At 38.7% G+C, this 17,302-nt stretch overlaps 1 protein-coding gene across 5 annotated transcripts in view; it reads left to right on the plus strand.

The window, feature by feature from the left end:
- Positions 1 to 17,302, plus strand: part of dock8 (dedicator of cytokinesis 8) — a 57,382-nt gene that overhangs the window by 11,665 nt on the left and 28,415 nt on the right. For 4 of the 5 annotated variants that reach the window (XM_077599880.1, XM_077599883.1, XM_077599881.1 and 1 more), the window contains 8 exons: positions 630 to 824; positions 8,048 to 8,147; positions 12,031 to 12,206; positions 12,328 to 12,399; positions 12,829 to 12,937; positions 15,282 to 15,491; positions 15,658 to 15,743; positions 16,167 to 16,233. In XM_077599880.1, coding sequence (XP_077456006.1) covers positions 772 to 824; positions 8,048 to 8,147; positions 12,031 to 12,206; positions 12,328 to 12,399; positions 12,829 to 12,937; positions 15,282 to 15,491; positions 15,658 to 15,743; positions 16,167 to 16,233 — 873 coding nt within the window. In that variant the 5' untranslated portion in view covers positions 630 to 771. Of the gene's footprint in view, positions 1 to 629; positions 825 to 8,047; positions 8,148 to 9,436; positions 9,572 to 12,030; positions 12,207 to 12,327; positions 12,400 to 12,828; positions 12,938 to 15,281; positions 15,492 to 15,657; positions 15,744 to 16,166; positions 16,234 to 17,302 lie in introns of those variants that run through there. The other variant, XM_077599884.1, reaches the window with a different exon arrangement.

The following is a 17,302-nucleotide window of genomic DNA, read 5'->3' on the forward strand; positions in this document are numbered from 1 at the left end:
TCATCCGAAAAAGACAACGTACATATGATTCTAAGATATTAAAAATCCCACGGAATCACATCAATTAAACCAGTCAAATAAAAAGCAGTTTCGTGTTTAGACCTTTGTCAAGTTGCTGTAGTGTGTGGCACGATCTGTGAGCATCAATTTCCCCTGGGCCTAAGAGATATAACTTGTTGAAATACGTACCGCAAGTAAACTAAATGTTGAAAGTTAAATACAAATTTGACTGCCATCGTTCTTTTATTTACGTCTTCTTCACCGCCGTGTTGAATTGGGGTGTAATACCAATGTGAACCACAGGAGGGCACCGTTGGCCTTTCAAAATGCAGTCTCATTAATAGTAAACTATGAAGTCGTTAGAGATGGAAGAGCACACACCCTTTTAAGCTTTGATTTCATTTAGATTGGCTCATTTTTAACAATCGCTTAAAGTTAAGTTAGAGTGCTATTCTTCGCCACTTCAACACTCTCTCTCTCTCTCTCACCCCTCTCCCTCTCTCTTTCTCTCTCGCTCTCTCTCACTCATCATCTAAATCGGAAGCGGACACGCGACCACTTATTTCCGGACTCTTGAGGCATGAAGCGCGCGCACTCTCTTTAAACTTGACGGGGTTTTTCTTCGGTAGGAGAGGCGGTGCCTCGGTGACAGCTAGGGCGGGCAAAGCGAATCCAAGCGGCGCCCAAACGCACCGAAGACAACCGAGCGGTGGTAACGGAGAAACATCCACTCTCTTCCCCGGACTTTGCAACCCCCCATTCCCGGATCACATGGCTTCTGTGACCAGTGCAGAGAGACGCGCGTTTGCTCTAAAAATTAACAGGTAAAGCAAAACTACAAGGCTTTTATTTCTTTTATTTCAGCAACTGTCATAACAACTTGTAATGGAGAAGAGGAAGCCACATGTTTAGAGAACACCAGGTTGCTTCTTCCAGTCGGATTTCCACGTTACTTTCTTTACACACTGAAGTTGGCATTGATGAATAGTTGCACATATTAAAAGTACAATGTCCATTTTAAGTTGCATGCATCACTTTTATATCCTAACCATGCCGTATATGATGAGTACGCATGTTCTCATCATAGTTCCTGCAGGTGTAGAGGAAGTCAATAGATGGAAGTCCATTGTGTCCATTGCTAACTCATTAAAACAAACAAGAGAGCTTCCTGTAAAAAAAAATGTCAATGCATGTGAAGCGTTCCCCATTTGGTAATGACACGTGATGGTTTCTAGTAGTGTTTGCCAATGAACTCAAGGGATATCAATGATAATAAAGATTCCAATCCAGTGGTTCTTAACCTGGGTTCGATCAAACCCTAAGGGTTCGGGGATTCGGTCTCAGGGGTTCGGTGGGGCCTCTGCTGCAGAGGTCAAGACACATCGATTCACCATGTCTATTCACAACAACATGCCCTGCTTGACTATCACCGGCTGCAGATGATCAAGTGACATTGCTTGGCCAACCAGTGCTGCGAGGAATTTATTTATCTTGAATTTGAAAAAATAAATCATTTTATTTTACACAAAAGTAGGGTTTGATGAATGCGCATATCAAACTGGTGGGGTTCGTTAGCTCCAACAAGGTTAAGAACCACTGTTCTCAATCCAATCCTTCTGTGGTCAACAGAAACAAAACATTTTTTGTACTTATTGTTAGTATAAGTCAATGGAAAGGATATCCATCCATCCTTCCATCCATTTCCTCCATAGTGTGTTGGAGGACAACATGCGCAGTGCCTAATTTGCATGTGATCCAGTGTTTAAAGATGCTGTTTAGTCAACCTAACTTTATTGCTTTCTATCATCACGTTAATTCATATTGTGAATGAGCAGCGTTGACTCATTAACTTATTGTCTGGAATTGAAGGTAATGGAAGTGCAATCCTTTTGAGGGCTCAGTGAATTATTGTGTTTCAGTGCCATTAAAAGGCATGGACATCCAGTCCGTTTGGACTGGCAGTGATTGTTTGTCCATCACTGTCACTTCAATGATAGCCAATGAGTTAACCCCCCTGTTTTGCCACTTGCATTGCGCTTTCGACTGTAATAACAGAATGTACAAGTCTTTGATGACGACATCAAGAGCGTTAGCTGGCCTTTATTTGCTTTTCACTTTTTACTATTGAGAGATCTCACAGACACCAATTTTTAGAACACTGATGAAGACCATACACGGGCTATTTTGTTGGGTTCTCCAATGCCTCCCCACAGCAACAAGATGGTTGGGTTTTTCATAAACAAGTGAAACGCATGTGCATCAACTCTTAGAAATCGTGAACATTGTTACACACTGATATTCCTTTTTACAATAGAGATTACAACGAATGCTTGTGAAATATAGGAAAAAAAATCATCAATGTGTAACAGTCGTGAAGTGATTATGTCAACATACAGTCCAAATTGAAAGATTGCTTTAGTCTTTAAAGAGGTAAGTTATAATGTTGATGGTGGGATCAGGTGTTATATAAAGTACCCCCATGGGAGATTGCTCTGTTTTGAAGCCTGTCTCAAATTTTTAGCACATTATGCTCCATACTAAAATATTTTGAACTTTGTTCTTTTCAGGAGCGATATGAGTTTTTATATAGCTGTACACTTTACAGTAGACAATGAGACAATATTGGGCAAAAGCTTTTTATCTGTTGTAAGTATGCCTTAGATAAATTTATATGTTTATTACAGTTATTATGAGAGTGTAAATAAAGACTTGTGAATGACACCGACTAAGTGAACACATCTATTAGCGTGGAATGAATCCAACATTTGAATACACACCTGAAACATCCTGAGTATTCTCATTTAGTTTGGAAGGATGTCCTGTTCATAGTGGACATTTCAGCTGCCCTGGTTTCACTTCTTTTTCTATCAGGAAATGTGGGTTTTCTTCATAAGCAGAAAAAAAGGTAGAAAGAAGAAGTGTTCAGTGCAATACAACACAATGAATGTTTGCAAGTAAAAAGAAGTACTATAAAACGACCGGTAACAGGTGTTAGGATATCTAGGGCTCTGTTGTTCAATACTTTTGTGAATTGGGGGCAGGGGGCTGAGTCACTTTGGGGGGTTCTCTGGTTAAAAGCCAAAAAAGACACCCACAAATATTAGAATTAAATTCACTTGACACTAAAGTAAGATTTGTTTTGTTCACATGGGCTTTGTTTGTGCGTGCCAGCTACTGACAGGAAACTGGGCCGTGATGCCGTTGATAGCAGTCAAGCCCATTAAAGTCTGGAGACATATGATAGGATGAGACACACAGCAGGGGCATCCTGCTGCCGCAATCCTCTTGAAATGTACGCCACACGACCCTCTGTTATTTTTTGACTTCCTCTTTGGATCAGATGATGTGGATCTTTTTTTCGGGGAGGGCGAGCTGTTTGCTTCAGACACCCACCTCAGAGTTGTCAATACAATGCAATACAAATCAAACCATATTTTAACCATGCATGTTTGGGGCAGATTATTTTAGAATTTTTAATTCTCTTGACTGTCGGGTAACAAGGGACATTGTTCTTTGTTGGTAGATTAATGGAATAGTGAATGGTATAGTGGTTTGTGTGTCTGATTCACAGATCAGTCCTTTTTGGGTCAATATTCTCATGTGTTTCATTTAAAAGATTGTGAATGTTTGTTTATCTAAATTTGCCCTAAATTTGCTCACTATGAGTCCAATGTGTATCCAGCCTTACGCAGAAAGTTAAGATTCCAGCTCATCCATGACTCTAATGAGGATGATCTCTAGAAAAAATAGATAATTGGATTGAATCAGAGCCATTCTGTGGAGGACAGTAGTCTGGCTGAGAGAGAGCTCACTTACCTCACAGTCAACAAAGGTTTGGGTTCTGAACCACATGTCTAATCTTCTTGTGTCATTGTTTTCTACATTAACAATCAAATTAAATCAACTGGTTGAATAATGGGATGCACCTTTGTGTTTTTTTATGCTGTACCTCTTCATAGTTGAAGAAGACCCATGGTAGTTACTGGTTAACACATCTCTCTCCTCACAGAGCAAGCAGTTTTGGGTTCAAATTTCAGCTTGCATGTTCTCCTGGGGTTTGGTAATAGGACTTCTTCCTCACTAACCTTTCACAATTCTTTTTACAGTCGATGTTCAAATCTCAGCTCTGACCTTCCGGTGTAGACTATCCCAGTGCTCGCATGAGTTTTATCTCCGAACTATGGCTTTCTCCCCCAAAATCCCACAGCCTTATGACTGTTAAGTTGTCCATAATTGTGGCTGGGATTTGTCAATGATTGTCTTATATTGTGTGTTGTGTGAATCATTGGCTTATAACTAGGACATGTGTCTATGCTTTCCAAGCCAGCTCTAGACACCCTCGTAACCCTGATAAGTATAAATAGTAAACAAATCTTTTCAAGGGCTGCTATTTTGTTTTCGGTCATATTTCATTACGCTATGTTTAATTAGTAGCAACAAATCTTTTAAACTCCTATTCAAATACCAATGTGGATTCCACGCAAAGTTGAGCTACATTAATGAACCATCAGAAATTCCCCAAGCATTACTATTCTGCTTCATGTAACATTTCTGGAATCTCAACAGGGGTTAAGAACATTCAGAGAGAGAGAGAGAGAGAGTGTCAACCATTTAACAACCTTAAATGAATTAAATGTTTAATTTCTCTGAAAAATGAAATATCCATCCTTTGTGCAGCATTCTTCATAAAAATAGCACATTCCCCAAATTTGCACTCATTCTGCGTAGTTAACACTTTAGATTAGATTAAACTCAAGCTTAAACCTCTAAATAATTGACAGCAATTTAAAATGATTTAAAATATTAACTTTTAATGGTGCATTGGAATAAATAGACTACAAAATTTCAAATATTTATTATAAATTTGTACCCCATTCAGGTGATACAGCACTTTTCATCAGGGGAAAAAATCATATTGCTCAAGTTTCATCTATCAAATATCATGCGTTTGGCCATGTACAGTTCTATATCTAAATTACTACTTCATGTAGAAAACTGCACAGCCTGCTCTGAAGGATTAAATTCCTTCCTCCCATTCTGCCAGGACCCTAGCCCAGCTGATTTAGGCAAATGGATTGACACACATGAATTATAAATACTGACAATCAAGAGCAGAGTTTGCCATTCATCCACCCAATCAGAATGTAGCAGTAAAAGCGAGTGTAAGGGGAGGGAAAGGCCTGGCCTGTCACATATTCAGGAAGGCTTGCGCAACTCTCACAGTATTGCTGACAAAAACACACCATATGCATACACAGCAAGTGTAGGCTTGCAGCAGGGGACAGCGTGACGCACAATATGGGATGGTACTGGGGAAAAAATCTATTTGGGTGTAGTTTATAGAAACACAAGTAAATATTGGAATAAATAAAGCCAGGCCCTTGCATAGATATGACTTGTACACTGTTTTAGAGATGAGAACCTGTGATTATAAACATTTAACAAGGTTAGAATTCTTATTTGTTGGCCCAGCCCTCTCGACATGTCGTCCCTCATTTGTAACACAGCGCTTTTGGATATCAGCAATAATTTTAGAGAACAGTTTTACATGTTGTTGTCAACCTTATACTGAATTTTAGCAGACTGGCTTTGGGATGTGGATGTTGTCTGATGATGACATCTGGAGACAGGCGTCAATATTTGTGACTATTTCCTCACTTAAACATTACTTGCAGTCTTTCTTTGTTTTTTTCCCACTCCTCTTTCTGAAGTTAGCATGTTAAAAAACATTTGGTACACGTCTCGCACAATTGCAGCCTATGTTGTCGACATGCCACTGGTTGGCTGCAATCTACATTTATTTTAGGACAACATCGGGCTGAAAGGGAGAGTTGTCTGGGAAATGACTTGGTGGTCATTTTAACGGCCCTAACCCTCATGTTCCAGACCGGGGCTGACACAGCAGAATGCGGATACAACACATAACTCTTTCTATTGTAATTGTTTTTGTGCTGTCACACTGTTGATGTTCTTCAATAGTTATAGCTCAAATATTATAAAGTTTACAACACGTCTTTCCAACATTTTCATAAACATACCACTAATTAGCAGAAAATTTGTTTAATGAAAGATTGCCAAAAATAACTGCTTTTGAGAGGGGTTTCCAGCCAAATGATGGCAGCGTCCAACAAAGACAATAATCACGGGCTGTTCGTGTGCTATGATGAAATAATGCCTGTGTGCTGCTGGCAAGGCCTGATTACTGTTTTACTTGCCTGCTCTTTTTATAGCCATGAGCTTTGTGTTTTCAATGGTAGCAACCAGGCGACCACAATGGGAGTGTTTGTGAATATGCTTGTGCACATGCGAATGGTAGTTTTAGCTTTAGTTTTAAAGTTATCCTGTGACATGGATTATATGCAAGGTCTTTTTTTATTTCTTATTACTGTGGAATGTAGAGTTTATTGATGGTATATTTGTAGTATGCTTTGTGGGTTAATGTTTAGGGCTTCTCGTTTTCAAAGTGGAGTGTTAAAATATTTCATGAGTTATGATTTGGCATGCACACCAGTTAAAGTGCAGTCGCTTGGTAATACACCCCCAGGGAAAGAAAGATGTTTTTTTCCCTTTGTGTTGGCTCAGTAGCTGCATTGAAATGAAACTAGAATGTTTGAAGAATTGAAATCCAAAGGTTGGCCACTCATTGTGAACCTCTCGTAAATTGAGTCTTTTATTTACTGGTTAAGAAATAAATAAGGCAATTATTAGACATAAATGGACAGAAGTGGAAATCAAAAGTAGCATTTTGTTGTTAATTAAAATCCACTTTGACGCGATTAAATTTGTGCGCGGATATCTCCATACACATGAAAACGCTAAATTGCATAAGCTCCAATTTGCTGATCTTATATGCCCAGAATTAAGGTGTCAGCACCACCAAAACTTGATTCCCCCTGTTATGCTTCTGCTCTGCTATATCCTTCTCTGCTGTAAATGACTCCTTGTGATGAGGGTAGTCAGTTGTTGACTTGACTCCTGTAAGGCGTTACCCACTGCAGGGGCAAGTTAAAGCTTATTACATGAGACCATCAGTATCTTCATCTCTTTCTCCGAGTTAAACATATTGGACAATTACTATCACTAGTCTTCCATTGGCTTAGCAAATACTGTAAATTCATTTCTTAAATGCTAAAAACATTCATTTAATGAAATATAATCTGATCAATTCAGATTTTAAATAGCATTTACATTTAAACACAAACACATTTAAACACTGTAATATAGTACATGTAATTTATTTCCAATGTGTCCTTAAAGTCTTTGTGCCAATGGAAACAAATATATCTTTGCAAGTATTTGTGAGCTCAGTATACCTTCAACTATATGGATTCGAACCATGCATTCTTTAATGAAACTACCATGTATGCTTTTGAAATGTGGAATGGAAGCTAAGTAAGCCACACATGCAGAATATGAAAATTATATCCTAGAACAGAGACTCTAACTGGCAACCTCTGAGCTTTGCTGCTCATTCTAATAACATATCGAATAGATAAAATAGAAATTAAGACAGTGTCTACAATCATTTGGGCAGATTCCTTGTGTTTTCTCAACTATGATAGAACCCATGCAAATACGTCTAGCAGTTTTCCTGCTCCATTGTTGTCTTGTTGTCATTTTCTGGCCTGCCTACTTTTTAACATTGAAAACACAACTAACCACACATGCACATGGCATCTTCCCCAATGTCTTAGAATGCCACTCTCCGTTGCAGTGTCATATGAATTTTGAGGCACAGCCTGATCCTTAAATCAGGACTCTGTATTTATTCTATGAATTGCCGACCTGTCAAGGCCTCCACAAAATTGTCTAGAAGGAAACAATAGTCTCAATGGAATCTCCATGAATGAGCAATTCAAAGTAACGTGACAATGGTGGCCTTAAGAGTTGAATGTTTAATGAGTTGCATGATGTGTCTGTGACGCGAAATATGCAAAAAGTATGACGTAAACAATGTCAGATTTGTGTTTGAACACAATTAAACTGTTTGTAAACTGTCGTTACTGGTATGCAAACTTTGACCGTTGCCTCCCTGCTTTAATTTCAGGAATTCGTCTGCAGAGATTAGACGAAACTTCAGCGGCAACTATGGCTATTATCACAAACGGACAAATTCCAATGCCTCAACCATGACTTACCTCACCGTGGTGAGTTTTGCTTGCTATTTGCTGAATTTGACATGTTATTTAGAATCACAAGACACCCATATTTTTAAATAAATAAGAACAGTATGCAATTATTTACCATTCTTTTAAATGTATATTCAATTGAATATCCTATGTTACTTTTTTATGCCTTCTACACATTCTTTATTTGGTGTAGTTTTAGTTCATCTGGAATATACCAAACACAGAAACAGTAAACACCCATTTTTTCATGCATTTATCTCCTATTTTTTTATTATATGTGATGTTAAAAATGATCACCTGTGTATCCTTTAGTGTAGCTGTTTAGTAGTACGTCTATTCGCTTACGAGCTCCTATCCTCTGTAAAGTCGGTGACGGGATGATACACTGTAATCCATCAGAGGGATTTGTTCCCGCTCTTCCTCTTATGAATCCGGTCTTCACACTTTTATTTTCTATTCCTGCCCTTCCTCCACACATTCAACGACCTACATCTCGCTCGTGCAACTGGGTTCTCCAAAGCCCCAAGTCTGTACTCCTGACAGTCTCTATCACTAACTGACACTGCTTCCAGCCTTTGATTCCACCCATGCAACCCCCTAGTGAACACATTTGAACAAGTCCTCTGAAAGGCTTTAAGGAGGATGCCTTGCACCATTCATGTATTTCCCAGTTTGCGGCGGCGTACTACACAGTTAATCCCTAACCTGCTTGGGAAATGGGTCACAAATACAGCTGGATGGGGGTTTTCCTACCTTGCAGCTGACATGGTCAAATCTTTATTCTAGGCAGATTTGGGAAGTGAGAGAGGCATTTTTAATACTATAATCCCTCGGATGATAGTTTTCCTGTTTTTTTTTGGGTTGGTTTTCAGAATTCCCTTTTCCCCCACAACTATCACTACAAACAAACTCTGTCATCATTTTTCTAAATATCCTTGTCCTCAATTCGGTTATGGGCGAGCTGGAGACTATAGCGGTGAGAAACAGTTTCCACCTTGGACTGGTCGTCAGTCAATCACATGGGGCCTATAGACAAACACATTGACACCTACAATTGAGATATGATGAATCTTCCATACTATATATATAATGGAGAGTTGCATTGGCGCTTGTGCACGTGTAGTTTTAATTAACAGACAGATGTGTGTGCTGATGTCACTTCCTGTTATGTACGGTGGTTGTTCTCAAATCTCAAGTTAGATAGGTTGAAGGCTCAATTTAAAATCTTTAAGCTGTCCAAAAAGAAATTATTTGATATTATCCACTGCTCTTTTCGGCTTCTAGGAAAGTGTGGATAAAATTTAAGAGGATCTGCATCATGGCTTAGTTTCAATATAAAGCAGGCAGCGCCGATAGTATAGGTGCACACTGTCACTTCTCATATCCGGCATTTGCCATTTTGCACGCTTCCCCTTTTGGGTCACTTTTCAGTTGTCGACAGGGTAAGTGCACAGCTTTTTTTCTTTTTCAAATATAAGAACAATCATAGTAAAAAAATTAAGCGACTATTCGAGCTTGTTGATTTAACCTAATGTTATGTATTGCCCTTGCTTTCATTTTTCTTTTTTTAAACACTTTTCCAGAACTCTGCTTAACCTTCTTAACCCTTTTTTGCCGTGTTGATATGCAGACATACACACGTTATGAAAAGACTGTGTTGCATCCACATAGCAACGTGCACTGATCAGAGGCATGCATACATTTGCATTCATTTGTTCTAGTTTGGTGTCTTGCAACAGAGGCGATCACCACTATGAAGACAGCGTTGACTTGATCAGAACAGTAGTGTGAGGTGGAACATGAAGACTCTGCCCTTGCATTAAAATTTGCTGCTGAAAAACATGCCTTAGGGTTGACTGATGTGCAGAAACATGTCTGTAAATGAACAGAATTCTCTTGGCGCTCAACTGTTGGGTTGAGCAGTGACTCATCATGCTAAGTTTCTGCAGTCATTTCTACCTCTCTTAACTTAGTTGAGTCATTTTTACTTCATTCTTTTAAACTATTTATAATTCTTCTAATGATGCAACATTATCCTACCTTTCAGATCAGATTCAATTTGATCCATTTTTCAAACTAATATGCTCCTTACTATTTTCAATTGCCCTAGAATATTGTGTTCTATGGGTACATGAACACAATACTTAAAAAAACAACGATTAGATTCTTATCTTTCATCGGTAAAAATGTTTGTTTATAACATTTATTTATGATCAATTGAACATCATAAATGGCATTGTTTACATTTCTTTGGTAGTGTATGAGTTAAGATTTAAAAAAGCTGTCAATACTGCATGTAGATATAAAAACAATACAAAAAAAAATCTTCTTTCACCTTTAAGATGGTGACGTGCTAAAAATATAACAACATGAATATTTATGACATAAATTCTAAAAACAAGGAATTCTGCCAATACTGTATAGAAACAACAGTGTGGAGTTGGAATAGTTGATAGGATACAAAAAAAAGATTACGTTTATTGCCTGGTGAATAACTACAGGAATAATTCAAAAATAGTTTGATGATTAGAATAAAGAGAAAGTGGTGAAGTAGTAAAAAATAGTCTGGTTCACGATCAAATTAAGCTAATTATAAACCACTGTATATCACTTTGTGCAATGTTTTAAGTTCTGATTCCTCTCAAGCGTACCTGAAAATATATGTGACTTTAACACAGTTAATTCATGTTTAATCGTGAATTAGTGTGAATTTAATCTGTGTTTGCACTTTTGAATCTTTTTATTTTATTAGAATAGAGCCCATCCTTTAATTATACCCTAGTACCATGTGTGTGCCACTTGGAGTTAGGGTCTGTGTTTATAGATGAACTAGGATGCTTAGTTCTAAGCCTTCCATCTCCCCTACATGATGAAAGTCTTGCAAAACATTTAGAAGATCTACTGTGACCTGAAGCATTTGCTGTTAGGTGTTTTAAAAATAGGACCATCTCTCTCATGCAGACTACTCCGATCCACTTTGATTTTTGATTGGCTACCCAGTAGCAGAAAATAGTTATGTTATTTTTTTGCAATCCCATTGAATTTTTTCTTGTTTCAACTGGTTTGAGTAAGTGATGAATGTGTGTTTGTACTACTTTGGAACAGTGCTTTGTACATACAGTATGCCTCACAGTTCTAAGTTCTGTAGTACCATGGCATTTATATTCTCCCAAATCATGTCTGGTTCATCATTTGATTGCACTGGCCTACTTAACATAACCCCAAATAAAATACTAGTAGGTTTAATGAATACTCCATATTACCCATAGTTTTGAATGCTAGTGCGTTTTTTCTATTTGTGCAATGCATTTGATCGGCCAGTCTCGCTCAAAATCAGCCAGGGCAGGGCCCAGTTTACCTATGACTCTAATGAGTAGAAACGCTATAGAAATTAGATGGACATATGTGGATAAAAGTATTAGTGCACCTGTGATTTCCACCTTGAATAAAAAAGATTTTTGCAAGATGGAGTATTACTAGAATTGTTTGCTATTTAGTAGAATTGCAGTCTAATCAGAAATCACCAATACTAGACTTGAGCAGCCAGGTTCTTCCTTACTAAACTCATCCATGTGGGACCAGAAAACTTCTTTCACAAATACATTCCGACCAAATACATCCATCTGTTTACCATAATGCTGTTTTCTTTAATAATGTTGAGGACATACCTATCTAAGAAGAACTCTCTGAACTGGTCTCTTCTCAACAAAATAATATTTTCAGAATAATAACCATTCAAAGCCATTGTCTCTGGACTAAACCCATGCAAACTCGAACTCCACACCGAAGGAGTGGAGATGTGATTTAAATTTAGAAAATCAAAACCGTGAGATTAACATAATAACCAATAATAAACAGATATTTACTTGTTTGTACTAAGCCTTTCAATGCGGTTCCCCAGCCACAAACATATGACGCGTTGGATCCTTTGGACCTGGAGGAATTCCTAATGTCGCACCTCCGAAGTGGGGACTCTGCTCTGATGCAGGAGCTTGGGGACTTCCCTGATGACGACCTAAAGGTGGACCTGGTAGAGAAGGAGTGCCGCACTGTCCGACACCCTGTTCCTCACGATGGGTAGGTCACCAAATCACTAATTTGAGTGACCTTTTAAATTGATTAAAAAAGGGGAAAAAAGGTTTTCTTCATGTTTTCCCTGGTCTATGTTAGTTATCATTTCATCTTGTTTCTATTTCAGAGTGGAATTGGATCCCCATGTGAGAGATTGCGTCAAGAGTTACACCCAGCCGTGGCTTGTTGTATCCAGAAGGTCAAGCCTCTCAAACAGTCCCGTCCCTTTTACTTTCACATATGTTTAGCTTTTAACATTAAGAAATTGGATGAAGAATATATTTTGAAATACAATTTTAAAGTTAAGCAGGATATGCAGGCTTCTATATGGTATCGTCACACAGACTTTGAACCAGAGAAGAGCGAATGCAGACCCTTTAGTTACTCGAGACAGGAGCATCTGTGTGAACAGGAAATGTGACACATTAAAAAAAACTGATAAACACGACACACATCTAATCTGATGCATTAAATGGAATGACAGTCACCCACGATCTTAGTGTGCAAGAATGATATGCAGTTATCTACAATGATTACAAGTGCAGAGGTGTATCTGCAGTAACCATGCTTGTTGTTTTTGGTGTGTGCATCCGTCACTGACTTTGTGTGGGTTTGTGTCTCCTCAAAGGTGCCAAGGGGATGGCTGGAGTGCATATTCAGAGCGAGCAGGCCTGCACAAGCTTCTTCAGAAACAGACGTTTCAGTCTGATGTCCAGTCACTCAAAGAGGAAACACCAGTAAGATTTACTTTACTCATTTAGTAAACCAAACCTTGCCAACATCCTTTTGGAGGGATGGGCAAATATTTTTTGCGCTCCATAACTGTTCGATGAAATAAATAACTTAAAGAAACTCATTCAGCATTCACACGGTAACTCCGACAACCCTTATTAGTCTAAGAATCCATTGACAAATAAGTTTTCCTAAGATAACAGCTAAACCTCAGCTAGGGGAGACTCAGAGAACTTCATGTATCACATTTTCTTCTTTAGAAAATAATCTTTTTCATTGAGGCAAGACGTTGACTCACTCATTTCCTTCTATCATTGTGTAATGCTCTAACTTGCATCATAGCTGTTGTGTCATACTTATTGTGTTAGTCACTTCAAATTCTCCATGCGTCTGCTGGACATAACTGAGACGAAATCTAAAATAGCATCTAGTTCAGCTATTGTCAAAATTCTTGCTTGTCCACAATAGGGTCTAGGTGGCATGGCGATGTATGGTAAATTGTTTTACTCCCTTTCTTTATGCTGAAGTTGCTAAGTTTGTCATACGTTTTATGTTACTCAATTATTTTCATAAAAATACAAAATCTCCAAAGTTAACCTCTACAAAATCTCTTTATGCTGTGGCTCTTCTCAAACAATAGATAGATACTTCCCTTTAGTTCAGGCTCATGTATGTATATGTTGGGCATGTTTGATTTCTATTATTTCTCATGCTTGTCATATTGACATTCATCTTTTTAGCATGATCCTAATACTTTCTAGTCAGGGAACTCCAATATAGCGCCTATGGTTTAATTTTATTTAGTGGCAAGTATGTCTGAAATCAGAGCAGCATGGCAGTCCATACAGATCAAGGCTTGTGAAGTAGCAGTGGGGAGGGTGGAGTGGTTTAAAGTGGACAACACAGCAATGTCTTTCTTCTAGAGTAGTCAAGCTTGGCAATATGGTCTGAAAATGAAAATCACATTTTTTTTGTGTCGCTAGTTATAGGGCGCAATCAAGTATCATAGTTCATTTTTTGTTCACAGACATTTTAACAGTAGCAGTGCACATACACATGTATTGAGGGTATGTTATGAACTATGGAAACCAATATTTAAATTTTTTTAAAATTAATTTTTATTTATTCATTTTCCATTCTGTTTATCCTTTAAAGGATAGTGATGGTGCTGGAGCCTACCCCAGCTAACAATGTGCAGTAGGCAGGCTTGAATTGGTTGCCAGCCTATCACATTTTACTTTTTAATCAATATTTTCACCTCAAAAACCTGTCTGTTGCGAGCATCACGTTCTTTCCAGCGATCTATACTGAGTTCTACTTTTAATTACTTCCGAGATTCTTCACCAACTCACATTTGGTGCCAAGCTCCCATCCGCTTTTGTCTCAAATTGACCAATTCTTGGCTTGAGGCAAAGCCAACCAATCAGAGTCCTTGTCACGAGCAACCACCTCCTCCTCACTGTTACCATGCTTAATCACCCAAACCAAAAGGCCATTATTGGAGCAGCCAGCTTCCCATGATCTGCTTGCCAGATAGAGTGTGACAGCGACAAGAAGAAAAGTACGATTGTCTTTTGGCACGTCATGGTCTGGTTTGCTGTTGCAGCCTGCAATTTTCAGTCCTTGACAGTGGAAATGTGGAAGTGATGGGTGATGGTAGTGAAAAAGACAAGTACAGCTGAGGGGGACAACGTCGCTCGAGGTTCAGAGATGAGAGCAGCATGGTTTTGCTTGTGGAGATTGAGTCATTCCGTATGATTCAATGGTTTGCATGAGAGCTTTTGAATTTGGGTGCAGTGAAGGGATTCTCCAGTTGCTTAGTTGTAATTGTATTTGGTCAGCTGTGCTGCACAAATACATTTACCTTGTCCTGTCTTGCCTCTACAAAAAAATAAACATCGACACAGCACAAAAGAGACTTTATACTTTGTGATTGTATTCATCTCCATTTTGTCAGTTTGATTTTGGTTAATGTCCTGTGAGATACAGTTGTGCTTCTCTTTGACTGGCACACTTAAAGCTGGTTTCTGAAAGGCAATCATTTGGTTTAAAGTCACAATCGCAGAATAGTTGGCTTTTCTCAAATGCATTTTAATTAAATTAGGATTTGCATTTATAAATACAGTTAAAGGTTTAATATAATAGCTAAAGTAATGGCCTTCCCCTTGAAAGCACATTGGTAAGGAAAATCCTCAAGGATTCTTGACAAGAGTTCTGCATTCCCTTCCAGTTGCTACAGTCAAGGTGCTATGAGTAAATATTGCGAATACATGAGCCCTGAAAACCCCTGCTTTTTAAAAATACAATCTATTCTCACATCCCTTAACCTCATCTTGTATTTCTATTCAGGTGAAATCTCCGACTTTAGCAAGGCTGAATGATGACTCTGGCCGGACCCTGACTTCCTCAGACTTTAACCTGCGTTGTTTAACTCCGGACCAGAGGGTGGGAGGGCTGCTGGCCTTTAGCAGCCCCGAAGAACTGGACCGCTTCAACCAGGAGAGCCGCCAGGGTAACAGACACCCTGAGATCTTTGCGCTGTACCCACCCACTGACGAGGTAAGGACATTAGAAAAATCATTTTTCCACAATGCATTTACATATAAAAAAACTAAACTATGAGTAAGGTTACATTTTGACTCCATTAACACAGAAATTTAGCAACCCAATCCTGCCTACACTTTCATCTATAGTTTTGAAAAGTAATACTTTGCTTGTGTTCCAGGAAGACGCGGTAGAGATCCGACCCGTCCCCGACTGCCCCAAAGAACACACTGGAGACCGCATCCTGATCCGATGCCAGTCCATCAAGTAGGAAGATTATTTCTCTATGACTTTATAAGCAGAGGGTTGTATTAAATGGAAAAATACCTCTTTTTTTTTCTTAACTTGCATATTGAGCATTCTTAAATGACGTGGCCAATTGTGGTTTCAGGCAGCATACTGTGAGCACCCCATAAACACACATTTACAGCACCTCCACACTCCTTCACACCATCCACTAACACAAACTTGGCCTCTCGATAATCCACTGCCGTGACAGCTGTGTGAGTTGCATGTATTCCCTGGCTTCATCCCTTCTTTGCACTAAGTACTTCCAGATATAGCAAATACTCAAAATAAGAATAACTAGAATAGAAATATGAGACGGAGCTAGTGCCGAATGAAATCTCAATTACTTGTCAGTACCTTTCAGCACTTGCGGCATATCTGAAAAATATCTGTTCTTCTTAGGTTTGAGATTGATATTGAGCCCATATTTACCACCATGGCCTTGTATGACCTGAAAGAGAAGAAAAAGGTAAGATAATCACAATCTTTTAGGCAGACAATTACAATGTCAAATATGCAAATTTAAGCAATGGTTGTAGTGTTGCACTATTTTTGTTCTTGAATGCAAGAATAAAAAGCAACTCTGGGGCAAGAAAAGATATGGTTTGTAAAAAAAGGAAGCAAGGATGTCAAGAAAACATATATTTAACTAATAATTGTATTTACTGTAATTCAATTAAATGGGCAAATCTTAAGGAAAACAATCATAAGTGCAACAAGTTGTGCAGGGTGCCGTCCAATTGGCTAACCACCAATTCAGCATGTTCCCACCTGGTGCCCGTAGTTGGCTGGGATATGCTCCAGCAACCCTTGCGAGAATAAGCGGTATGGAAAATGAATGAGTATTGCAGGACTCTTGATTATGTAGCTGTAGGGCTTGATTAAAGAATGGTACATTTTGTGCTCAAAACCACGCATTTCAAGACCAATAACTTCAGAATTTTCTCTTGAGTCTGGCCTTCGGTGAAAAAGACAATGCTATATATTTTTTCAAACTTTAAAGATTAATAGGCTGACGTTCACAAGTGAATGTTTGCCATTAACAATGAGCTCACAACTACAGAGCTCTTATTTGACACCTTTGTTCCGCTTAGCAGAAGACTGATAATGACATGGTGACCACACCCCTAGGTCTGCAGCATTTTGGCTTCCTGTAGCATGGCCTGTTATCAACATGAGGTTTTCATTTAAACAAAGAATGACAACTCCACGGCATAGGATTTGACATCTGGCTTTCTTTTTGGGCCAACCAACAAGTCTGCTGCGGTCGAATGTGTGGTCGCTCCTCTTGGAAAGAAGCCCACTGAGGAGCAAGAGCCAGCACATCACAAGAATCACATGACCGGCACATGTGGCTTTGTTCATAGCCCGAGGTCGAGATGAGAATACTGCAGCTGTTTACACTAGAAGCACAAGAACAGAACCAGTTAATGCTTAAATTGAGCGTCCGCTTTTAGAAATTATTGCTTATTGCCTTTAATTTTAATGGGTAGTACAACGAAAAATGGATCAGACCTCAATCGGTGTCAATTGCATCA

The sequence above is a fragment of the Stigmatopora argus genome, chromosome 5, assembly GCF_051989625.1.
Source record: "Stigmatopora argus isolate UIUO_Sarg chromosome 5, RoL_Sarg_1.0, whole genome shotgun sequence".
NCBI classification, from domain to species: domain Eukaryota; kingdom Metazoa; phylum Chordata; class Actinopteri; order Syngnathiformes; family Syngnathidae; genus Stigmatopora; species Stigmatopora argus.